Genomic DNA, 24,483 nt, shown 5'->3' on the forward strand with positions numbered 1-24,483 from the left:
GCTTTATGAAATTACAGCCTGGCATCAGTGAATTCAACTGCAAGTGAAACTGACAGCGTTTTAACTACATTGCAGATAAAACAGACAATCATAATATCAGTCAAAAATATTAAACTTCCAGTTTCTGCTTCAAAACCAACTTTATAGGAGGTTTTAAAATCAGGTTCTATTGGACTTAAAAATTCCATGACGTACAGTAATGCCTTGTTAGCAGACCAGATGGGTGCAGTACAATGCATGGATAATATAATTCACCAATACATTTCTTGGTAGTCCAAGAGATATTGCCATCAGGTTGTAAATTACAGCTGGCCTGGTACATTGTTTGATGCACGGTTTCAGTTTCAATGACTCAATATTTTGAACAGAAACTGACAGCTGTAACTAAGGCTGGGAATGTCAATACAATCAAACTAGCAAGGGCAATGATCACAAGTCATTCATAACGTGACTAATAGACTAGTGTACATGTGCCAAACAAGGCCCACAGGCCGAATAGGACACACAAGCAAGTATAAATGAGTCAACAGTTGAGTAATCTACTTTATGAAATTACAGCCTGATGCACTCGCATAGGTCAATTCAACTTCTATTGTGCTGCTTTCTTGTGTCCGTACAGTATACAGTGCGCAGCAGAGGGAAAGTGTACAGACACATGCCACATTCCTAGCTAGGCTACTAAAATGTTGCAGTCTGGTTTTGGTTTTTAAAGCCTGTCAATTAATAACCAAAAAACTAACCCTGCAACAAAACATTGTGCAAAGGAGAAACATGTAGGCCTATTGCAGAAACATTTGAGCATTAGCCTTGGCTGGCTAGTCAGCTACAAAACATTTTGGGTGCACTATACAGCAATGCTGCATTCAACCGTACCAGTGATTCATGCAGTGCAATTTTTAAAAAACTAACATTTTACAACAAACCTATAGCTACTATGTTACTGACTTGTTTATTGTTTACCCCATGTGTAACTCTGTGTTGTTGTCTGTTCACACTGCCTTGCTTTATCTTGGCCAGGTCGCAGTTGCAAATGAGAACTTGTTCTCAACTAGCCTATCTGGTTAAATAAAGGTGAAATAAATAAATAAATACAAATTGGAGTTATTAAATACTTTTTGATTCAGGTCGCAGCATATTATGCACATCTGCAAGCATAGCAGCAAAGGCAGGTATAATATTATGTATATCTTCTTTAGTTTTAATATGTTAAAACGCTACATACAGAATCTTATGTACAGAAGTGGACGTTACAAAGAACCATATTTTTTGTCTAATAAAACAATGGCCAGTTTGGGTCACATTTGCAATTCTTTTCATCTTGCCCACAAATGTGTTGTGTTTTTTTCAATATGGCCCATGTGCTGATTGAGTTTGCCACCCCATGGGCTAGCATATCTATTTATGTAGCTAGCTATTTATTTAGCTAATGTAACAGTATAATTTTAGACCGTCCCCTCGCCCATACCCGGGCGGCTCAGGGACCTTCTGCACACATCAACAACAGTCACCCACGAAGCGTCGTTACCCATCGCTCCACAAAAGCCGCGGCCCTTGCAGAGCAAGGGGAAAACTACTTCAAGGTCTCAGAGCAAGTGATGTAACCGAAGCTAGCCGTTTCACATCCGTTACACTAACTAACTAGGAGGATGTCATGTCATTGGAGGAGTGGGTGAGTGACCAACTTTTCCCCCTCATTGTTTTTTGGTGGCTACAACTAGAGATCCATGTGTCATTTTGTCAGCTAGCAAGAAATGTGAATCGCTTTGCTAGTTAGCTATGCTGAACTTGAACGACTTATCGACAGTTAGCATCTCTCTTAGTTCTCAACCAAATGCATTTGGCATCAATCAATGAAATGGGCAGGCAGGCAAGTTCCCATTCAGTTGTCAAAATGGGGTTGTGACAAGCATTGCTTTGGCAGGCAAGCTGCGGAAGGTGACAGAGGCTACTATTCCCCGTCGTTTCAATGCAATTTTAACAGCCAACTAGCTTGAAAAGGTTTGACAGAATTTATCCAATATTCCCTTGTTAGATTTCGTCTCATCTCGCTAGCATTAGTTGTTGATCTTGTTATTGTTAATGTGCATAGGCAACTGAGGGAGAGAGAGCCTACCTTTCTCATGGTTGTTTGATCAATAGGATGGTGAAGTGCCCAAACATAAGAGGACTCCTGTGGTATTTAGATATTTGCCGAGTCCACTCAGGTGTATTGTGGCAAATGCATTCTAATGATGTAAAGTCGCACTACTGCCTGTAAACACACAGTCCAGTTCAAAGTGAATGATGGCAGGCCCGTGTGGCAAATGACTTGTTTGCATATAGGTCTACTTAGGCTCCGATTGGCCATGGCGCACAGGTCTGCGTAGACTCCGGTCCTGGTCCAGACAGATGTTTTTATTAGGTTTTATTTACTGCGGTGTCTATTAGTTGTACAAACGCACGGCCGCTTTCCCACTCTATATTGCTATCGAATCTTCACAAATGCCGTACTATACGTCATTCCCAAACATTCTATGAATTTATGAACACTTGAAAATGACCATATCTAAGTGCCTCGCTTGTCAGAAACTGTAAAACAAAACTAAATCTGATTTAATGTTGCTAGACACCGTGAGTTCCACATCAACCTCTCCACTAAAGGAAAATTACCTGCCGTTAGCTACTGCACAATGTGGAGGACAGGATAAGGCCAGGTTCAACACTACAGAATGAAAAACCAATAAGAGAACCACTCTCTTTCAGAAATTTGGGCAGAATAAAAATGGGGTCCCTGCTGAAAAAGTTTGAATACCACTGCAGTAGATGAAAATAGAAGAAAAAGTGAAGTGAAGACAGATAAGGGAGAACAGACAGGAGAGGGAGAATGCTTAGGGCACCAAGAGGGAGATGCGAAAATAAGAGAAATGGTGACAGAGAAAGAGCAAACGGCAAGAGGTGGCCACAGTAAAAGAGAGTGAGAGACAGAAAACAATTGAGAGAGAGAGAGCAAGAGAACGAGCAAGTGAGACAGAGGAAGGGAGAATCAAGAAATTAATCAAGAAGCGGGAGAGAAGGCATAACCCACAAAGACAGACAGAAGATGGCGCCGAAGAGGATGGCTGACGTTTTACATGCCAGTAACCAACAGTAACCAACTGTGCTATTTTGTTAGATTTTTTGCGTTGTTTGTAACTTATTTTTGTACTTGTTTTGTACATAAGATTCCTGCTACCATCTCTTATGACCGAAAATAACTTCTGGACAAGAACTGGGATAACTCACCACGAACTGGAAGAAGCTTTTTCCTTTAACGAGTCCGACAAGAACGATATACTGCTCTCCCGGGAAAAGGCCTAGATCCCACATTTGCGTAAAGAAAAGACGAAGGAAAAGAGGACACAGATCAGGCTGCCTTCAGAGAATCCGTAGGCGAGCGAGTAAACTCCCACTGCCAACAATTCTACTTGCTAACATGGAAACATTGGAAAATAAAATGTATGGCCTACGATTATCCTACCAACGGGACATTAAGAACTGTAAAATCTTGTGTTGTTTCACGGAGTTGTGGCTGAATGACGACACGGATAATATAGAGCTGGAGGGATTTTCAATGCACCGGCAGAACAGTAAAGCTACGTCTGGTAAGACGATTGGTAGGGTTGTTTGTCTTTTTGTCAATAACAGCTGGTCCGTGACGTCTCATATTAAAGAAGTCTGAGGTATTGCTCGCCTGAGGTAGAGTACCTTATGATAAGCTGTAGATCACACTATCTACAAAAACAGTTCTCATCTATATTATTCGTAGCCATCTATATACCACCACAGACCTAAACTGGCACTAAGACCGCACTCAACCAACTCAATAAGGCCATAAGCAAACAAGAAAATGCTCTCTCAGAAGCGGCGCTCCTAGTGGCCCGGGGACTTTAATACAGGCAAACTTAAATCAGTTTTACCAGCATGTCACATGTGCAACCATAGAAGAAGAAGAAGAAAATAAAACTCAAGACCACCTTTACTCCACACACAGAGATGCATACAAAGCTCTCCCCGCCCTTCATTTGGAAAATCAGACCGTAATTCTAACCTCCTGATTCCCGCTTACAAGCAAAAACTAGTGGTCAGATGCTACGCTACAGGACTTTTTTGCTAACACAGACTGGAATATTTTCCGGGATTCATCCAATGGCATTGAGGAGAATACCACCTCAGTCACCGGCTTCATCAATAAGTGCATCCAAAGTCGTACCCACAGTGTAACTGGAACATATCCCAACCAGAACACATGGATTACAGGCAACATCCGCATCAAGCTAAAGGCTAGAGCTGCCGCTTTCAAGGAGCGGGACACTAATCCGGACACCCATAAAAGAATCCTGCTATGCCCTCAGACAAACCATCTTTCAATACAGGATTAAGATTGAATCCTACTACACCGTGCTCTGATGCTCGTCAGATGTGGCAGAACTTGAAAACTATTACGGACTACAAAGGGAAACCCAGACGCGAGCTGCCCAGTGACGTGAGCCTACCAGATGAGCTAAATACCTTTTATGCTCACTTTGAGGCAAGCAACACTGAAGCATGCACAAGAGCACCAGCTGTTCTGGATAACTTTGTGATATCGCTCTCGGTAAACAATGTGAGCAAGACCGTTAAACAGGTCAACATTCACAAAGCCACAGGGCCAGATGGATTACCAGGACATGTACTCAAAGCATGAGCAGACCAACTGGCAAGTGTCTTCACTGACATTTTCAACCTCTCCCTGACCGAGTCTGTAATACCTACATGTTTTAAGCAGACCACCACAGTCCCTGTGCCCAGGGAAGCGAAGGTAACCTGCCTAAATGATTGCCGCCCTGTAGCACTCACGTCGGTAGCCATGAAGTGCTTTGAAAGGCTGGTCATCTCTCACATCAACAGTATCCTGCCGGATACCCAAGACCCACTCCAATTCACATACCGCCCCAACAGATGACACAATCTCAATCGCACTCCACCAACAACGATGAGACATCCTATAGAGAGGAAGTCAGAACTGGCAGTGTGGTGCCAGGACAACAACCTCTCCTTTAATATGAGCAAGAAAAAGGAGCTGATCATGGACTACAGGAAAAGGTAAGGCGAACAGGCCCCCATTAATATCAACAGGGCTGTAGTGGAGAGGGTCGAGAGTTTCAAGTTCCTTGGTGTCCACATCAACAACGATCTATCATGGTCCAAACTAGAGGTCGACCAATTAATCGGAATGGCCGATTAATTAGGGCCGATTTCAAGTTTTCATAACAATCGGAAATCGGTATTTTTGGACACCGATTTGGCCGATTTATTTATTTTTTGTAAAATCAATGTTTACACCTTTATTTAAACCAGGCAAGTCAGTTGAGCCTACCTGTTACGCAAATGCAGTAAGAAGCCAAGGTAAGTTGCTAGCTAGCATTAAACATATTTTATAAAAAATAATCAATCAATCATAATCACTTGTTAACTACACATGGTTGATGATATTACTAGTTTATCTAGCGTGTCCTGCATTGCATATAATCGATGCGGTGCGCATTGCGGAAAAAGGACTGTCGTTGCTCCAGCGTGTATCTAACCATAAACATCAATGCCTTTCTTAAAATCAATACACAGAAGTATATCATTTTTAAACCTGCATATTTAGCTAAAAGAAATCCAGGTTAGCAGGCAATATTAACCAGGTGAAATTGTGTCACTTCTTTTGCGTTCATTGCACGCAGAGTCAGGGTATATGTGATACTCATAAACGTTTTGTTTTCAAAATGACAGTTTCCAGATTTGACCATATTAATGACCTAAGTCTTGTATTTCTGTGTGTTATTATGTTATAACTAAGTCTACGATTTTATAGAGCAGTCTGACTGAGCGATGGTAGGCAGCAGCAGGCTCGTAAGCATTCATTCAAACAGCACTTTCGTGCGTTTTGCCAGCTTCCCTTCACTGTGCTTCAAGCATTGCTCTGTATATGAATTCAAGCCTATCAACTCCCGAGATTAGGCTGGTGTAACCGATGTGAAATGGCAAGCTAGTTAGCGGGGTGCGCGCTAATAGCGTTTCAAACGTCACTCGCTCTGAGACTTGGAGTAGTTGTTCCCCTTGCTCTGCATGGGTAACACTGCTTAGAGGGTGGCTGTTGTCGATGTGTTCCTGGTTCGAGCCCAAGTAGGAGCGAGAAGAGGGACGGAAGCTATACTGTTACACTGGCAATACTATAGTGCCTATAAGAACATCCAATAGTCAAAGGTACATGGAATACAAATGGTATAAAGAGAAATAGTCCTATAAATACTATATTAACTACAACCTAAAACCTCTTACCTTGGAATATTGAAGACTCATGTTAAAAGGAACCACCAGCTTTCATATGTTCTCATGTTCTGAGCAAGGAACTATGTTAGCTTTTTTACATGGTACATATTGCACTTTTACTTTCTTCTCCAACACTTTGTTTTTGCATTATTTAAACCAAAATGAACATGTTTCAGTATTTATTTGAGGCTAAGTGGATTTTTATTGATGTATTATATTAAGTTAAAATAAGTGTTCATTCAGTATTGTTGTAATTGTCATTATTACAAATGTAAAAAATAATTGGCCGATTAATCGGTATAGTCTTTTTTTGGTCCTCCAATAATCGGTATCGGCATTGAAAAATCATAGTCGTTTGACCTTGAGTCCAAACACACCAAGTCAGTTGTGAAGAGGGCATCACAAAACCTTTTCCCCCTCAGGAGACTGAAAAGATTTGGCATGGGTTCCCAGATCCTCAAAAAGTTACATAGCTGCACCATCGAGAGCATCCTGACCGGTTGCATCACCGCCTTGTACGGCAACTACTCAGCATCTGAACGTAATGCGCTACAGAGGTTAGTGCGTACGGCCCAGGACATCACTGGGGCCAAGCTTCCTGCAAACCAGGACCTATTATGTCAGAGGAAAGCCCATAAAATTGTCAGAGACTCCAGTCACCCAAATCATAGATTGTTTTCTCTGCTACCACATGGCAAGCGGTACTGGAGCGCCAAGTCTGGGACCAAAAGGCTCCTTAACAGCTACCCTCAAGCTAGAAGACTGCTGAACAATTAATCAAATGGCCACCGGACTATTACATTGACCCCCCTCTCCATTTGTTTTGTACACTACTGCTACTCGCTGTTTATTATCTATGCAGTTTCACTTCACCCCTACCTACATGTACAAATGACCTCTAACCTGTACCCCTGCACACTGACTCGGTACCGGTACCCCTTGTATATAGCCTCGTTATTGTTATGTTGTTACTTTTTATTTTGTTTATTTGGTAAATATCTTCTTAACTCTTCTTGTACTGCACTGTTGGTTAAGGGCCTGTAAGTAAGCATTTTACGGTATGGTCTACACTTTTTGTATTCGGCGCATGTGGCAAATAAAGTTTGATCTGATTTGAAAATGAGTGAGAAACAGAGCGAGAAATAGCAATTGAGTGATAGAGAGAGAAAACAAGCAAGTGAGAGACAGATACAGAAAAACAATGTATGACAAAGAGCAAGAGCAAAAAAGACAAGCGCTGACGGACAGCAGCGGCGATGGCAGTCTGGGGGAGGGGTGATGGGGTCAGGGTTCACATCTTGTGGTTTTGTCAGAGCTCAGAACCACTTGACCCTGCCGGGGACCGCGGATGACCACAGACGCTAGACGGTCGATGCAGATTGAACCCACAGTGCTGCGGTGGCCAGAGTGGACATTTCACCCCCCCCCCCCCCCATCCCTCCCTCTACTCAAAGCCTGTGAGAGCAAATTCCCATAAAGATATAACTACTGCAGAGGACCTGAGGGGCTGTTCACACACATATATCATGCTGCTGACACAGGACAGTGTGAGAGAGGCAGGTGTCGATAGGACAACATTTATCATGACAAGGGTTTGAAAGCCTTTGCTTTTGAGAGGCAGAGGGGCAGAGAGCATGGGCACCTGAGTTCTCCTGAAAAAATATAGAATTAGAGTTGGACTTATACAGGATACTAACCTCAACATCAAAACATTCAATCCAAATCACAATTGCATACCTAAAACCTTGATTTCAGACAAAATTACCTGAATGGACTATTACTAACAAAGACTATCAAGAAAAAAACTTCTAACAAACTAAAACCTGCAGAAGAAACACAGCGAAACCTGGAAATACCATCCGCAACAACACCGAAGGCTAAACGTAAAAGACAATCTCTAGGGAATTTTGTTATATAAAGCTTAATAAATAAGGCTACAAAGCACCAAGCTGCTAGGAAGGAAACTGACATGATCAATAAGCACTTAAGTGTGAGGTGTGAAAACTCTTGAGTTTAACAATGGCAAGAGAGTTCTCCCCCCCCCAACCCAAATGTAGAGGTTAAGTAGAATACAGTACCCCATGGATATTAAAAATAACACCGCATGGAGTAACTACAAAAAAAAGCTCCTCGAGGACAATCCAGAGACACTATTTGCGGACTGCTACAAAGAGAGGAATGTAAGCAACTTATTTTTCCACACAGTCCATCCCCTGGCATGGCACAGTGCTATAAGAAGACACTAGCCCTATGTCAAGAGAGAGGGTATTGGCCCTGGGTGGAAACTTACAATACTAGATGTTGAGGAAATTGAAACAACCTCTGTCAACCTCTGCAGGTCTGGGACAGTAATGGTGCAGGGCATCCTCATGCAGTTCCAGCAGAACTTTTATGGGATCAAAGAGAGAGCACAGCAGGAGACGTTCTCTCAGTAAATCTCTTCTAACTGTCCTGCAGACGAGGACAGTCACTCCCCCGACAACTGAACACACCCAGGTCCCACGACTGCACATTTGGCAGGAGGTTAGGAAGTGCAGCTCAGTTTCCACCTCATTTTGTGGGCAGTGTGCACATAGCCTGTCTTCTCTTGGGAGCCAGGTCTGCCTTCGGCGGACTTTCTCAATAGCAAGGCTATGCTCGCTGAGTCTGTACATAGTCAAAGATTTCCTTAATTTTGGGTCAGTCACAGTGGTCAGGTATTCTGCCACTGTGTCCTCTCTGTTTTGGGCCAAATAGCATTCTAGTATGCTCTGTTTTTTGGTCAAATCTTTCCAATGTGTCAAGTAATTATGTTTTTGTTTTCTCATGATTTGGTTGGGTCTAATTGTGTTGCTGTCCTGGGGCTCTGTGGGGTCTGTTTATGAACAGAGCCCCAGGACCAGCTTTCTTAGGGGACTGTTCTCAAGGTTTATTTCTATGTAAGGGATGGCTTTGTTATGGAATATTTGGGAATTGCTTGCCTTCAGGTGGTTGTAGAATTTAACATCTCTTTTCTGGATTTTGATAATTAGCGGGTAAAAGCCTCTAAGTGAGGTGAACACCAGAACATTTTGTCTGTCAACTCAGTCTGATCCGCAGCTTCGGTTAGTGCTTCACACTCCCCCAGAGAAAACAGCAGAACAGCCCACCCCAGACCCGGACCCGAACACAACAATGGGACAGACAACACAGTACCCACCAACCCAACAGACGCCACCCTCTCCAAACAACCCCCGTCAGCTCCCCTGATTTCTCTCTTGACAATCCCCACACATCCACTGAGGACACACAAAAGCCAGAGATTGTGATCCTCATTGCCTCAAATGGAAAATATATTAAAGAGGAAAAACTTTTTCCCCAAACACAAAGTAGCTACGCTCTGGTGCCCAAACACTAGGCATGCCCTGGAGCTGTTGTCAGAGGACATACTAGGATTCCCCAGCTACATCATAATTCACAAGGGCACAAATTACCTTCGGGCCCAGCAGGAAAGGATGGCCACAGCACTCAAGGGAGTGATTGAAAAAGCTTCTTCCACTTTCCCCAATGTTACGAGTGGTTATCTCCACCCTGCTACCACAAAAATACTTTCACCCTGCCACCATACAGCAGGTGAATGCAAGCATTTCGCTAGACTGTGCCTCAAAACCTGTCTACCTGGCCCACCACTCCTCCCTGGACTTGAACAGCCTTTATGACCAGGTCCACCCTGGCAGGCAGCCATCTCAACTTTTGCCAGGGCCCTGAAGTATGTCAACCTCAACCGTATCCCCAGCACCTAAATGCCAGAACTGGACAAGAACCTGACACCCTCAGTACACAGGGGGACAACACCTACCTGGAGACGACAACATTCCCTCCCCCATATGCCCCCATAGACAAAACTACGACAACATAACCAACAAAAACGGGTCACAACTCCTGCAGCTCTGTCGGATGCTGGGTACGTACAGTCAATGGTAGGCTTCGAGGGGACTCCTCTGGTAGGTACACATATAGTAGAACTGTAGACCACCTGAGCCTACGGCTTCACTATGGTGAATCACGAAAACAATACAGAAATACACTACGGAAAAAGAAGGAACAGCAAGTCAGAAATCAGCTCAATGTAGTTGAATCCATAGAATCTAACCACTTCTGGGAAATTTAGAAAACTCGAAACAAACAATATGAAGAGTCATCTATTCAAAACGGAAATATATGGATAAAACTCTGGATAAACAACCATTAAAGACTACCAGAACCCACTGGATTCTCCAATTACATTGAATGAACTACAGGACAAAATACAAACCCTCCAACCCAAATAGGCCTGTGGTGTTGATTGTATCCTAAATTAAATTATAAAATATACAGACCTCAAATTGGCTATACTTAAACTCTTTAACTTCTTGGTGACAGGGGGCAGTATTTTCACAGTAGATAAGATATGCATATTATTAGTGATTAGATTTGGATAGAAAACACTCTGAAGTTTCTAAAACTGTTTGAATCATGTCTGTGAGTATAACATAACTTATTTAGCAGGCGAAACCCAGAGGACAAACCATTCAGATTTTTTTATTTTGAGGTTTTCAATTAAATTTCATTGGGAATCCAGATTTCTAAGGGACCTGCTTGCAGTTCCTATCGCTTCCACTGGATGTCAAGAGTCTTTAGAAATTGGTTGAGGTTATTCCTTTGTGTCATGAATAAGTATGGCCATCTTGAACGAGGGTCACTTGAAGTGTACTGTTAGATAAAGGCGCGTGACCAGAAAGCATGCTTCAGTTTGTTTTCTTCCTGTATTGAACACAGATTATCCACTCTTCAATTTTATTGATTATTTACCCTAAAAAATACCTAAAGTTGTATTACAAAATATCTCAAAAGTTACCTGTAAACTTTTCCAAAACATTTCAAACTACTTTTGTAGTCACGTTGAGCAAGTTGGAACCTGTGTTTTTCTGGATCAAACACATCAAATAAAAGCACATTTTGGATATATATCGATGGAATTAATAGAACAAAAGGACCATTTGTGATGCTTATGGGACATATTGGAGTGCCAACAAAAGAAGCTCGTCAAAGGTAAGGCATTAATTATATTTTTATTTCTGAGTTTTGTGTCGCGCCTACAGGGTTGAAATATGCTTTCTCTCTTTGTTTACTATGGTGCTGAAATCTGACATGTTGGCTGGATTCACAAGTGTAGCTTTAATTTGCTATCTTGTATGTGTGATTTAATGAAATTTGGCGCTCTGCATTTCCCCTGGCTTTTGGCCAGGTGGGACACTAGCCTGAATAATTTGAGAGACAAGGCAAGAAGGGCCTTCTATGCAATCACAAAAGGAACATAGAATTCGACATAACAATTAGAATCTGGCTAAAAAAATACTTGAATCAGTCATAGAACCCATTGCCCTTTATGGTTGTGAGGTCTGGGGTCCGCTCACCAACCAAGAAATCACAAAATGGGACAAACACCAAATTAAGAGACTGCATGCAGAATTCGGCAAAAATATCCTGTGTGTACAACCGGAAAACACCAAATAATGCATGCAGAGCAGAATCAGGCTGATACCGCTAATTATCAAAATACAAAATGTATTTTCTGGTGTTCACCTCACTTAGAGGCTTTTACCCGCTAATTATCAAAATCCAGAAAGGAGATGTTAAATTCTACAACCACCTGAAGGCAAGCAATTCCCAAATATTCCATAACAAAGCCATCACCTACATAGAAATAAACCTTGAGAACAGTCCCCTAAGAAAGCTGGTCCTGGGGCTCTGTTCATAAACAGACCCCACAGAGCCCCAGGACAGCAACACAATTAGACCCAACCAAATCATGAGAAAACAAAAACATAATTACTTGACATATTGGAAAGATTTGACCAAAAACAGAGCAAACTAGAATGCTATTTGGCCCAAAACAGAGAGGACACGACTGACCCAAACTTAAGGAAAGCTTTGTGCACACTGCCTACAAAATGAGGTGGAAACTGACCTGCACTTCATAACCTCCTGCCGAATGTATGACCATATTAGAGACAAATATTTCCCTCAGATTACACAGACCAACAAAGAATTCTAAAAATCAAATCGAATTTTGATAAACTTGCATATATATATATATATATATATATATATATATATATTCGGTGAAATACCACAGTAGCAAGATTCGTGACCTGTTGCCACCAGAAAAGGGCAACCAGTGAAAAACAAACACCATTGTAAATAAATCTAGGTTGTATGTTTATTTATTTTCCCTTTTTGCACATCATTACAACACTATATATACACATGTGACATTTGAATTGTCTTTATACTTTTGGAAGTGTAATGCTTACTGTTATTTTTTGTTTTTGTTTATTTCACTTGTTTATTATCTATTTGACTTGCTTTGGCAATGTAAACATATGTTTCCCGTGCCAATAAAGCCCTTAAATTGAATTGAAATTGAATTGAGAGAGATAGAAGAGAAGAGTGAGTGTATGAACTTCAGCAGCCCCACTATTACACCCCCCCACCCGACTGTGTGGGCTGGCCAGAGGACTGGTTCATGCTCTGTCCTGTGTGCCAGGTTCACCAAGGGTATACCCAGATCAGAGCTCAGGCCCTCTCCTTCAACACCACCACCACTGTACCTTCATTCAGAAGGTCGTAACTTCGCTGCTGTGTATGTGGCAGATATAACGCATGAGGGAGTATGATTATGTATTCAGAGTATGAGTGTATATTTACAATGGTCTACTGTATGTGTGTGTGTGAGCTTGTGCGGCAATGTCAACATAGGTAATTGTGTGTATTTTCTCTCTGTAGGTGGGCTTGCATCTGTCCGCTACAGAGGCCCTCCTTTCTCTCACCATCTGGCCTCCCTGCGCTTATTATTCTCACTAACGACTTCCTTAATTCAAACAATTTAACAATTTCAAAATATCCAGATGTTCCACTGTCAATTGTCCGTTAGGGGCCCCGGAACACACCCACGGAGACAATGGCCTTACTGAAGAGCTCAGTGACTTTGAACGTGGCACCGTTCTTTGAACGAGGCACCGACTTCAAACAAGTCAGTTTGTCAAACGTCTGCTATGCTAGAGCTGCCCCAGTCAACTTTAAGTGCTGTCATTGTGAAGTGGAAACGTCTAGGAGCAACAATGTCTCAGCCGCGAAGTGGTAGGCCACACAAGCTCACAGAACGAGACCGGCGAGTGCTGAAGCGCGCAGTGGGTAAGAATCGTCTATCCTCGGTTAAAACACTCACTACCGAGTTCCAAACTACCTTCAGAAGCACAAGAACTGTTTGGTCGGTAGCTTTTCATGAAATGGGTTTCCATGGTCGAGCAGCCGCACACAAGCCTAAGATCACAATGCCAACCGTCGGCTGGAGTAGTGTAAAGCTCGCCCCCATTGGAGCAGTGGAAACGCCTTCTCTGGGGTGATGAATCACGTGTCACCATCTGACAGTCAGAAGGACGAATCTGAGTTTGGCAGATGCCAGAAGAATGCTACCTGCCCGAATGCACAGTGCCAACTGTAAAGTTTGGTGGAGGAGGAATAATGGTCTGGCGCTGTTTTTCATGGTTCAGGCTAGGCACTTTATTCCAGTGAAGGGAAATCTTAATGCTACAGCATGCAATAACATTCTAGATGATTCTGTGCTTCCAACTTTATTGCAAGTCTGGAGAAGGCCCTTTTCTGTTTCAGCATGACAATGCCCCATGCACAAAGCGAGGTCCATACAGAAATGGTTTGTCGAGATCGGTGTGGAAGACCTTGACTGGCTTGACCTCATCAAACACCTTTGGGATGAATTGGAAGGCCGACTGCGAGCCAGGGCTAATGCCCAACATCAGTGCCCGACCTCACTCATGTTCGTGGCTGAATGGAATCAATTCAGTGCAGCAATGTTCCAACATCTAATGGAAAACCTTCCCAGAAGAGTGAAGGCTGTTATAGCAGCAAAGGGGGGGACCAACTACATATTAATACCCATGATTTTGGATTGAGATGTTCAATGTGCAGGTGTCCACATACTCTTGGTCATGTAATGTATGTACCTATGGGGGTAAGGTAAAGGCGTCCGCATGCTTCCCAGCCAAAACAGGTCAGTAGAGTTTGTGCCTATATTATGACGACATTTGGTTACATTTTTGTTCGTTTTGGACTTTTTTCTGCTGTTTGGGCTCACCAATTTTTTTATGGGCTACGCCCCATCGTCGTTGATTGGTCAGCAGTAGGGATTCTTCAATAATGTCTTTGATGTCATTCAATGAGAGTATTGTTTTCATGCATATTTTTTGATTGAAAAATACAGTGGCAAAAACATCAATTTATGACAGATTTCTTGAGTTATCTTAGATTACTTTGACTATTTTGAGAAAGTGTATACTGAATACGGCGTCTCAAAATGCACAAACAGAACCTTTTGAGTCTAGAGCCTGGTCTGCAAAAGGGGTTAATAATCTAGGGGATATATTCAACTCAACTGTTAGTTTTCAGGAACTTCATCTTTGTTTTGATTTGCCAGGGTCGTCATTCTTTCTATATCATAGACTACGGGCAGCACCTCGTGCCTATTGAGTCCCATGGGGTACAATTTTGGAAAGGCACCCGGTGATTGGGAAGGCACCCGGAGACCAGAGGTTTTGTGTCTGCTATTTATTCTCATCTTCAACGATTAAAGCAGAAAGATCTTTCAAATGGTTAAAGCGTGGGTCAATTATTTGGCTATCGATGATGAGGCTATTGATTGGGAGAATACATTTCACTCATCAAAGAACCCAAACCATCAATTAATTCATTTGAAACTTTGTCATAGATCATATTGGACACCACTTGTAAGATCTCATGCAAAGCAAGGCTCAAAGCCCATACCGTGACCTGTGTAACCTCAATACACTTAGCACATACAAACATATGATCTGAGGTTTCTGAGTTTTGGAGAAAAGTGTTGTGTATTGTCTCTGACATGATTGATAAAACGGTACCCCTTGAACCAATTACGCTGTTGCTTAACAATGATACAGGTATGCAGCTGAATGAGAAACAGCTAAACGTTTGGCTGGCTGGGTTGACTGGTAGTATGCAAACATGCACATAAACACACACACCCTGGATTTACGAGAATAGCTTGAACTTATCAGACAAACTTTGAAGCTCTTTCAAGGGAGAGGCTGGGGGACCGGGAGTCATTGTTTCCGTGGGAACCCACATTTGACGGACAGGGCGCTCAATTGTCGAGACGGCAACCAGATCTGAGTGTTTTAAAAGAGGTCTTTGAAGACGGACACTTTGTTGTTCCCTCCCTCTCTCCCCCCTCTCTCTTTCCTCCCTGAAGGATAGACGTTTCCCCATTGACAAATATTAACCATGAGGAAAAACGCAACGCATGTCCTTATATCAATGTCAAGCGGAAACTTCACCCTTCGCTCTCTCTATCCCTCCCCCCATCAGAGACCAAGTTGAGGGGTAACAGTTCAGGTAACAGTTACCTTTGGTGAATGGGTGGAATTGTGTAATACAGGGAGCTGCCTCCCCCTTCCCTCCCTTAGCCAAGCCCCTGTCCATGACACAAAGCAGCCATTTAAGACGGAGGCCAGGTCTGGAGGGCCACTTAAAAACCAACCTATTTAACCAGCGCCGCCTTGGACAAGTAGAGGGGGAGGGGGAAGGGACAGTACACAATGGTGGCATTCTGACTAGGACCAGGGAGGTATTCATTAGGTACTGAAACAGGCAGGGACTACCTGAACTTGTCCAATAACGACCAAGGGAAGAAAGTGGATTGAGTGAGAGTTTGGTAACACTTCGTGGGAAGCCTCTACACATTGGGATTCAAGGCAGAACAAGTGTGTGGTGGTGTTTGAGGGAGAACGTGGGGGAGGGGGGGGGTAGAGGAGTGGCAGTCACATAGCTGGAATTAATAGCACTGGATCCTGAAAATCACGCCAGGGCTGAAGCCAGTCTAGATGATGTGCCCACATTGCTCTGAGCCTGATTTGGCTCCTACACATATTCATGGTGGAGAGGAGACTGCACACAGGAATTGCAACACTGGAAAAAAGGAGAGACATTCTGTTTGAACTTCAAAGCCTCTGCTGTTTGAGGACAGAAAATGAACGAGGTCATCATTGGGTCTATTGACAAGTCAGAAGCAAATTGAACCTCTGCTAATAATATCTGTCAATATGCAGACCCCGAATCATAATACTTTGCAGGTTCAGGAAAGGGGCCGTTTACTGGATGTCCTTGACTTAGTCCACATTTTGTTGTGTCTAATGTGTGCGATTTCAGTTACTGAGACAGTCCAGACTACTCAAGCCCACTTTGAGAATGTCTTGTTGCTATGGTGAGATCAATAAAATAAAAAAAACATGAAGCTATTGTCTGACTCCCTCAAAAATAGACAGATGTATCACATGTACACAGACACAAACGCACACAGACACACACAGACAATAACACAGTCATACCCATAACAATTAGGTTTACTATAAAAACACAGTGTTTTGTTCCTTTGTTAGAGAGACAAACATGGAGTGAGAGATTGAGAAGTGTGTGTGATTGTATGGCCAGCAGTGATCCTGAACCAACAGTGGAGGTAGAGTTGTATGGAGGTTAGTAGGGGTGTGTTTCTACATATAGAGTGTGTGTCTGAGGGTCCCCAGGGTTCTGGCCTGTCACACACACACACGTCTCCTTCCCCCTAATGTGTTGCAGTGGAGCTACGCACACACACACACACACACGGAATATTAAGATTCCAAGATGTGGTCAGGACCCTCCACAAATATATAGGGCACACACAGATCAGCAACTCGCACGCAAACGCAAACATGCCGCGCACGCATGCAAACACGGACACTTCAAAACTAGTACACAAAAGCCACGTTCGCACAGCCCCTCAACCTGACACTGGCCGTCTAAAAACAGCTATTTATAGTAGCCAATAGGGTTGGCCGATGTCTGGAATGACACATCGTCCTGTCCAAACATCATTGATATATGATTGTATAGTCTATTTTCGTCTTCGGGAGGGGGAAGCTACGCACAGAGGGGTCAATTGGCGGGAAGAGTGCAATATAAAAAGGGCTTATTGGTTATACTAGAAGTATGATTTTGTGCATAACGTCACTTCTTATTTTGCTAAAAAAGCTACAAAATCGTTGTTGAAAACAAAACATTGTTAGGACTAGATATTTTGTAAATAGTCTAGGCTGCAGAATGATTTTCAAATTGGTAGGGCTATGTTTCGCTTGTCGATAAAAATGATCTGATATCAGTTATATTAGTCTACCTTTTAAAAACAATTATTATAGCTGTATCAAGTGTCGTCTATTGTTCTTCTATCTTGATCATCTGGGTTAGCACATTTGTGACATTCGTTCTTCCTTCAGGCTACTTTGACAGTTTCAGACAGTAAAAAAAAGTGACAGGATTTCACTTAGTAATTATAGTATAGCCAGCTTATCTAAATCAGAAATTGATGGGAAAGAAGAGCACTTCTTCGCCTGTTTGGCAGTTCTTTGGTTTCAGGCCGAATGATAAATGTGAGCCAGCAGACCTGACCTAAGTCAATTGCAGAATATGCAAAAAGATGATCATGGCAAAGGATGGACAGACTGCGAACCTCTGTCATCCTGCTGAGTTCAATACTCTGGGGGTGAACATGGTGGTGTTTCTTGTTATAAGGAATGTTAGAAATAATAATTTGGTTTCATCTGATTGTGTATTGAAGATTTATGATAAAAACATCCTAAAGATTGATTATATACATAGTTTGACATGTTTCTACGGACTGTAACGAAATTTGGGCTAAACGTGCAAACAAAAAGGAGGTATTTGGACACAAATGATGGACTTTATTGAACAAATCAAACATTTATTGTGGAACTGGGATTCATGGGAGTGCATTCTGATGAAGATCAAAGGTAAGTGAATATTTATAATGCTATTTCTGACTTTGTTGACTCCATAACATGGCAGATATCTGTATGGCTCGTTTTTGTGTCTGAGAGCCTTACTCAGATTATTGCATGGTGTGCTTTTTCGGTAAAGCTTTTTTGAAATCTGACACAGCGGTTGTATTAAGGAGAAGTTTATCTAAAGTTCCATGCATAACAGTTTTATCTTTTATCAATGTTTATTATGAGTATTTCTGTAAATTGATGTGGCTCTCTGCAAATCACCAAATGTTTTGGAAGCAAAACATTACTGAACGTATTGCACCAATGTAAACTGTGATTTTTGGATATAAATATGAACTTTATCAAACAAAACATACATGTATTGTGTAACACGAAGTCCTATGAGCGTCATCTGATGAAGATCAAAGGTTAGTGATTAATTTATCTATAAATATAATAATATTTATAATATTTATCTATAATATATAATAATATATTTCTGCTTTTTGTGAATCCTCTCTTTGGCTGGAAAAATGGCTGTGTTTTTCTGTGACGGGGTGCAGACCTAACATAATCGTTTGGTGTGCTTTCGCTGTAAAGCCTTTTTGAAATCGGACACTGTGGTGGAATTAACAACAAGTTTATCTTTAAAATGGTGTCAAATTTGGCGCCCTGCACTATCACTGGCTGTAGTCATAACGATCCCGTTCACGGGATCTAAGCCATAAGAAGTTTTAATGCAGCGCCAAATGAGACGGGATATCTAGAAAACATGGATGGGTCACAAACGGTGTACAGTGTCCACTGTTCATGACATGAGAAAACACTGTTCTATGGCTCAAACATGTACAATACCATACACATTTGTGTATGCTATGGGTATCACAATAATTCTCCCATTTGATACAGGCATGTTCAATAACATTCCATACAGTAGGCTCCTCCACTTCATCCAATTCCATTGTATCCCACTCCATTCGACAAGTGCAGTGTTTTTTCAGAGCACATACTGTTAGAAAGCCTCTTTATATGCCTCGAAGGTATATTGCAGGGTCAAGGGTCAGGTTTGTGGTGATGAGACCAGCAGCTGACAAAGACAGCGGCTGACTACTTCCTCAATCCCACAGTGCATTGCTGCCTTAGGGCGAGAGCTCTCCCTCCCCACCCTAATTTCGCATCGTTCCACTTTCCCTCCTCTCTCCCTCCCCTCCCTCTTTCTCCCATTTAGAGAGTGTGGGATGAGCGGTCAGTGACTCAGACCTTATTATCGGTGCTCTTGAGTGCCCGAGGTGTCATTAACGTACCTGTCGTCTCACGGCGGCTGAAGAGAAGAGCGCTCTCTCTCCCTCTCCCACCTCGAACACAGAGCAATCCAGCCATGCTTCTTTTAGAGCCTACATTAGCCCACTGACGGCTTGAAGGATGATAGATTGCGTCGGCTAGCCCAGAATATGATGAAAATAAACTAAGGGAGTCATAGGAGTGGCAGTGGACTTTGAATTCAGCCACTTCGGGTCAAGGTAACTCTTACACGTGTAAGCAGAGGAATTCATTAGAGTGGTTCACGTTGAAAACACAATACTGGCTAAGGGAGACGATGATGTGAAATGGCTGGGGTTTCAGGTGTTTCTGTCATTTAGAGTAACATCTATTTGTGATTGAGACAGACTGCTTGCTCACATGCATTGGGGGAGTGGGCTAGCAAGCTAGCTCGCTGGAGATCTACATATCACCACACTATAAATCGTCTTAACTGTTTAACAGTTTCCCCCTTGATAGATAAATCACTCTTGTAGAGACTGGCGGGTCTATGCTGCGCCTGCGCTCAGCTGATGCCTAGAGAAAATGTCTTACAATTGCTGTTGCAATCAGCAAGTTGGTACAAAGCCACTGGAGGTGTCAATGGAGAAGCCATTTTTGGCTCAGCAGGTCACTACATAGAGTACTTGTCAAGATCGGGGCTTAAAGTTTAGCCGTGTTGCTTTTGGGCAGTCGTGATTGTACTGAAAGTCACTTGTGGTGTCCATTTGCAGGTAATCTTGGCCTTGAGTTAATGGGGTTTTAGATGGATGAGGATGACGATGTCTCCCTCGCACTGTGTCTAGCAGGGCTCCGAGACAACAAGTATGGGATCCTTTTAGGCTCTGTTGCTCTAGTCTTCAGCCTATCTATGTTGGCTTTGAGACAATGTAGCAAGCAAGATGATACAATGGCATCTATTTTGGCTCAGTTGCACTGTTTCTAAGCTGGTGCAGAGTCAACTAGGTTTTATGAGCATGGGGATGACAAATATCGAGTGCGCCCACAACAGTTGATTACACACAGGAGACAGGGTGATATAAATACCTCTGGCAAAGGCAAGTCTAGACCCGTCTAAGATGTCACTGTCCCTCCCAGGACTCGCAAACCAACGCACAGGATAACCAGTACCTGTGTCTTCGTGGTTGGAGTGGAGTGTGTGTGTTTTATGGTGTTGATGTGTGAGGAAAAACCTGAAGAATTACCGACTTGTGCATTTTTATACTGAGAGGGTGTGTGTATTTACATGTGCCAACCAAACCAGTGTGTGTGTGAGTGTGTGAGACAGTGCATCACAAATGCCATATAGTGCATAAGTAGGCGTCTAGCCCAAAATGCATTTAATGTACAGTCGAACTCACATGACTGAACATGGCAGGTCCTCTTTACTGATGTTGCCAACAAAGACCACCTACACACACTCATACAGAGCACCATTCACCAACATATACAGTAGGACACACACACACACACACACACACACACAATTTCCCATTAATTGAGTGTGTCAGAATGAGAGTCAGTCCACTGGTAGCAGATGGTTGTCTCAGTGTGGGGAAACAGCAGTAATTGAGTCCCACAGAACCAGCAGGATGGAGAGAGGGAACGAGAGAGGAAATAAGCGGGAGAGAGGAGAGCTGGAGATTGAGTGTGAGAGAGAATGAGAGAGTGGGACATTGAACGTAAAAGTGAGAGGAGGGAAAGAGCGAGAGAAAGCTAGCAAGTGGGAGAAACCATGTTTTTCTGCAGTTACACAAAAGCTAACCATTTCCAGTTATGGATCGAGGTTCATTGTCAGATTTGAGAGAGCGGATCACAAGAAGATAATGAGGGGGTATCACCTCACTCCAATTACTTAACTCCTCCACGGTGAAGTAGAAATCTTCACTGATCCAAAAAGTTGGACTCGTTGTGAAATGGATCCATGGCTTTCCCACCCGACCCGATATGTGATTGGTTTCATGGAAACTAGGTGTATGTCGCACGTCACTACTTCACAGAAGAGGCATTTGAACGTAAAGATTTTTTTTTTTAAATCAAAATGTGTTTTTTGGATTGGTCTGTCATGTAGCATGCTTCTGTCTAGAAAGTGAGCTGCTCAGTATGTGTTGAGAGTCATTTCTACCGCGCCGTTTGAAAGATATGCTAGCCATCGAGACCTAAAAATGTTTTGGCACTTTTCTCAACAACATTGATACGCTGAATTTAGCAGGTGCTATCAACAGATCAGTTGGAAAGAAAGTGAAGGGCTACTTTCTACACATGCCACGGTCAGTGTGAACCGAAGTGACTTGACACAACACTGACCAAACAATATGTAGATAGAAACAAAACGGAGATAAAATGGTTCCACTCTGCCTTGAAGCGTTCATCCATGTATACGGGTAAGGGAGTAGCTCCATTTTCATATACAAAAGTTTCAAATGGTCAGAAAGTCATATTAAAAAGTCAAGTTAAAGGAGTACTGTTAGCTAATGTTACATGTATGATTCCAGTGGTGTAAAGAACTTAAGTAAAACTAAATTAAAGTACTCCTCAAGTAGTTTGTTGGGGTATCTGTACTTTGCTTTACTATTTATATTTTTACCAACTTTTCCTTCACTGCCTTCCTAAAGAAAATAATGTACTTTTTACTCCATATATTCCCTGACACCCAAAAGTATGTTATGTTTTGACAGGAAAATGGTCCAATTCATGCACTTATCAAGAGAACATCCTTGGTTATCCCTACGGCCTCTGATCTGGCGGACTCACTAAACACAAATACTTCCTTTGTAAATAATGTTTGAGTATTGGAGTATGCCCTGGCTATCAATCTAAAATAACAATTGCGCCATCTGGTTTATAAGGAATTTGAAATTATTTATACTTTTACATTTAATACTTAAAATATATTTTAGCAATTTCATTTACTTTTGATACTTACGTATTTTTAAAACCAAAACACTTTTAGACGACTTTTACTCACGTAGTATTTTACATGGTGACTTACACTTTCAGTCATTTTCGACCAAGTTATCTTTACTTTTACTCAAGTATGAGAATTGAGTACTTTTTGCACCACTGACGATCTGTGTAGTAACATTATTGGAATCAGAAATCCATTTTCATAGCTAGCTAACATTAGGCTATAACTAGCAAACATTGAACCTAGTTGGTTAGCTCTTTAGCTACCTGCAGGTTCATATTGTAGCTATGAATTTTTTTATATTGGTAGTAGTATGAGTTGGGAATATGCCGGTTCATTGTTTAGCTAGCTAGCTACATGTCTAAACAAAAGACTCCACTTCACCAGATGACTACATGACCAATCAAGTTAGCCAGGTGCGTCTAGAGGGTGATTACTGTATTACTGTATTTCATGAACATGTGCAGACAATAGTGACCCATCCACTTCGCTAGATGTGGCTGGGGGTGGTTATAGCATTTCCTTCCCATGACCCATCAATTTAGACAAGTGTGCCTGGTAAGAGTCATCTAATAATTATAAAATATTTGTTATCATCTGGACACTTCGTTTTGATATTGCTACTATGCAAGTCACCATTTCACTCTCCTGTTTACATATTCTGTATCCTGTGCATGTGACACAAACTTAGATTTGATTTGATATAGTGTGTGTTTACCAGAGACTGTAATGTGAAGAACAACATGACCTGCAACAAAATCAGATTAGGATATAGGCCAAGGATAAAGAGTATATTTACCTGGAGATTTCCGTTATTGTAGGCTACAAATTTTACCCACTTTAGTCTTGAAATCTTTGGTTGTTCACTAAACTACTCACTGTGTGTAGCACATGACCTCACATGTAAATCCTTAAAGACATGGGTGGGGCTAAGTCTTAAGAGGGTGTGGACGATGCTGAATGGATGTAGACAAAGAAGAGCTCTCCAGTAGGTGTACACAAACATTCAAGGGCTATTTTCTCAAAAGTGGGGTTACAAGTTTATCAACTTTCAAAGCAGAATGACTTTCCCTTAGTTCCACAACTGCAGCGTATGATATACCATTGTCTCGCTCGGAGTCTCCACTTTTATCCAATCTCAAAACAGTGTCGCATAAATATATATATATATATATTTATATTTTACGGAGACCCGTTGCAACTGGACCCGAGGACAATCAGACCCCTTCTGAAAAGGACTGTGGAAAACAGACCCAAACAGATCCATGCTGGTTCTGATCCGAAAGACCTGTTCGGATCCGAGAGTAGAAAGCAAGAGAGAAGCCTCCAACTGGGCGCTGCCAGCGCCATCAATAAACAAGCCATATTGTCCAAATGATCAACAGTTGTGTCCGTAAACTGACAATAACAAATAACAACGACAAAAAACGATCCGTTGTGTTACGATGTGTAGCATATTAAAAACTTTACAGTCTATTGTTTTATTGGTTTTTACTTTCCTAAAACAATAAATTGTCTACTTCACGGTTTATCTGTCGGAACTTTAAGCACTAAATGCATCAGGGCATTGCATACATATAGGCGTCCACTGCATGATATTCATATTTAAAAAGATATATATTAAGGGGCGAGAAGCTTAGCCCTTGAGAAAGATAGAGATGTGCCGGTGCAATGTTGCCGACATTGACATGGATTAGTTTACACTTGTCAGATAGCAGTAGTCGTCGATACAGATCGAGGCGTACAGGAGGTTAATCGCTTTATCTTCGATCAGAATACTTGTAATAAAAGACACATATTGTATTGATAAATTAAAAGGAGTAACTCTGGTATGCCTCAAACATTATTCCTCACCTCAAGTGCTGGAGTAACCTGGGAGTGTCGGTGTGCACTGCCTTCAGAGCCCTGCGGTAGCTAAGCCTAATAATAGCAATACTACACCAAACCGTCACAAAAGTTGCTTACCTGTATAAAGGTATTATCAAAAGTGTGTCAAGTCATTGTTGATAGGGAAAACAAAACCGGTTATATTTCAGCATTAAATTAAGTTTTGCATCTTGCTGCTCTCTTTGATTTTTTATTTTCATG

At 42.0% G+C, this 24,483-nt stretch overlaps 1 protein-coding gene across 2 annotated transcripts in view; it reads right to left on the reverse strand.

The window, feature by feature from the left end:
• The window catches only part of mgat4b (alpha-1,3-mannosyl-glycoprotein 4-beta-N-acetylglucosaminyltransferase B), a 222,872-nt gene that overhangs the window by 171,036 nt on the left and 27,353 nt on the right, over positions 1–24,483 (reverse strand). Inside the window, exon 1 of one of the 2 annotated variants that reach the window (XM_046323935.1) lies at positions 19,493–19,587. The exons of the other annotated variant lie outside the window; for it this stretch is intronic. Within the exon in view, the coding sequence (XP_046179891.1) occupies positions 19,493–19,568 (76 nt within the window). The 5' untranslated portion in view covers positions 19,569–19,587. Of the gene's footprint in view, positions 1–19,492; positions 19,588–24,483 lie in introns of those variants that run through there. 2 annotated transcript variants of the gene reach the window in all.

Source organism: Oncorhynchus gorbuscha, linkage group LG23, assembly GCF_021184085.1.
Source record: "Oncorhynchus gorbuscha isolate QuinsamMale2020 ecotype Even-year linkage group LG23, OgorEven_v1.0, whole genome shotgun sequence".
Lineage (NCBI taxonomy): Eukaryota > Metazoa > Chordata > Actinopteri > Salmoniformes > Salmonidae > Oncorhynchus > Oncorhynchus gorbuscha.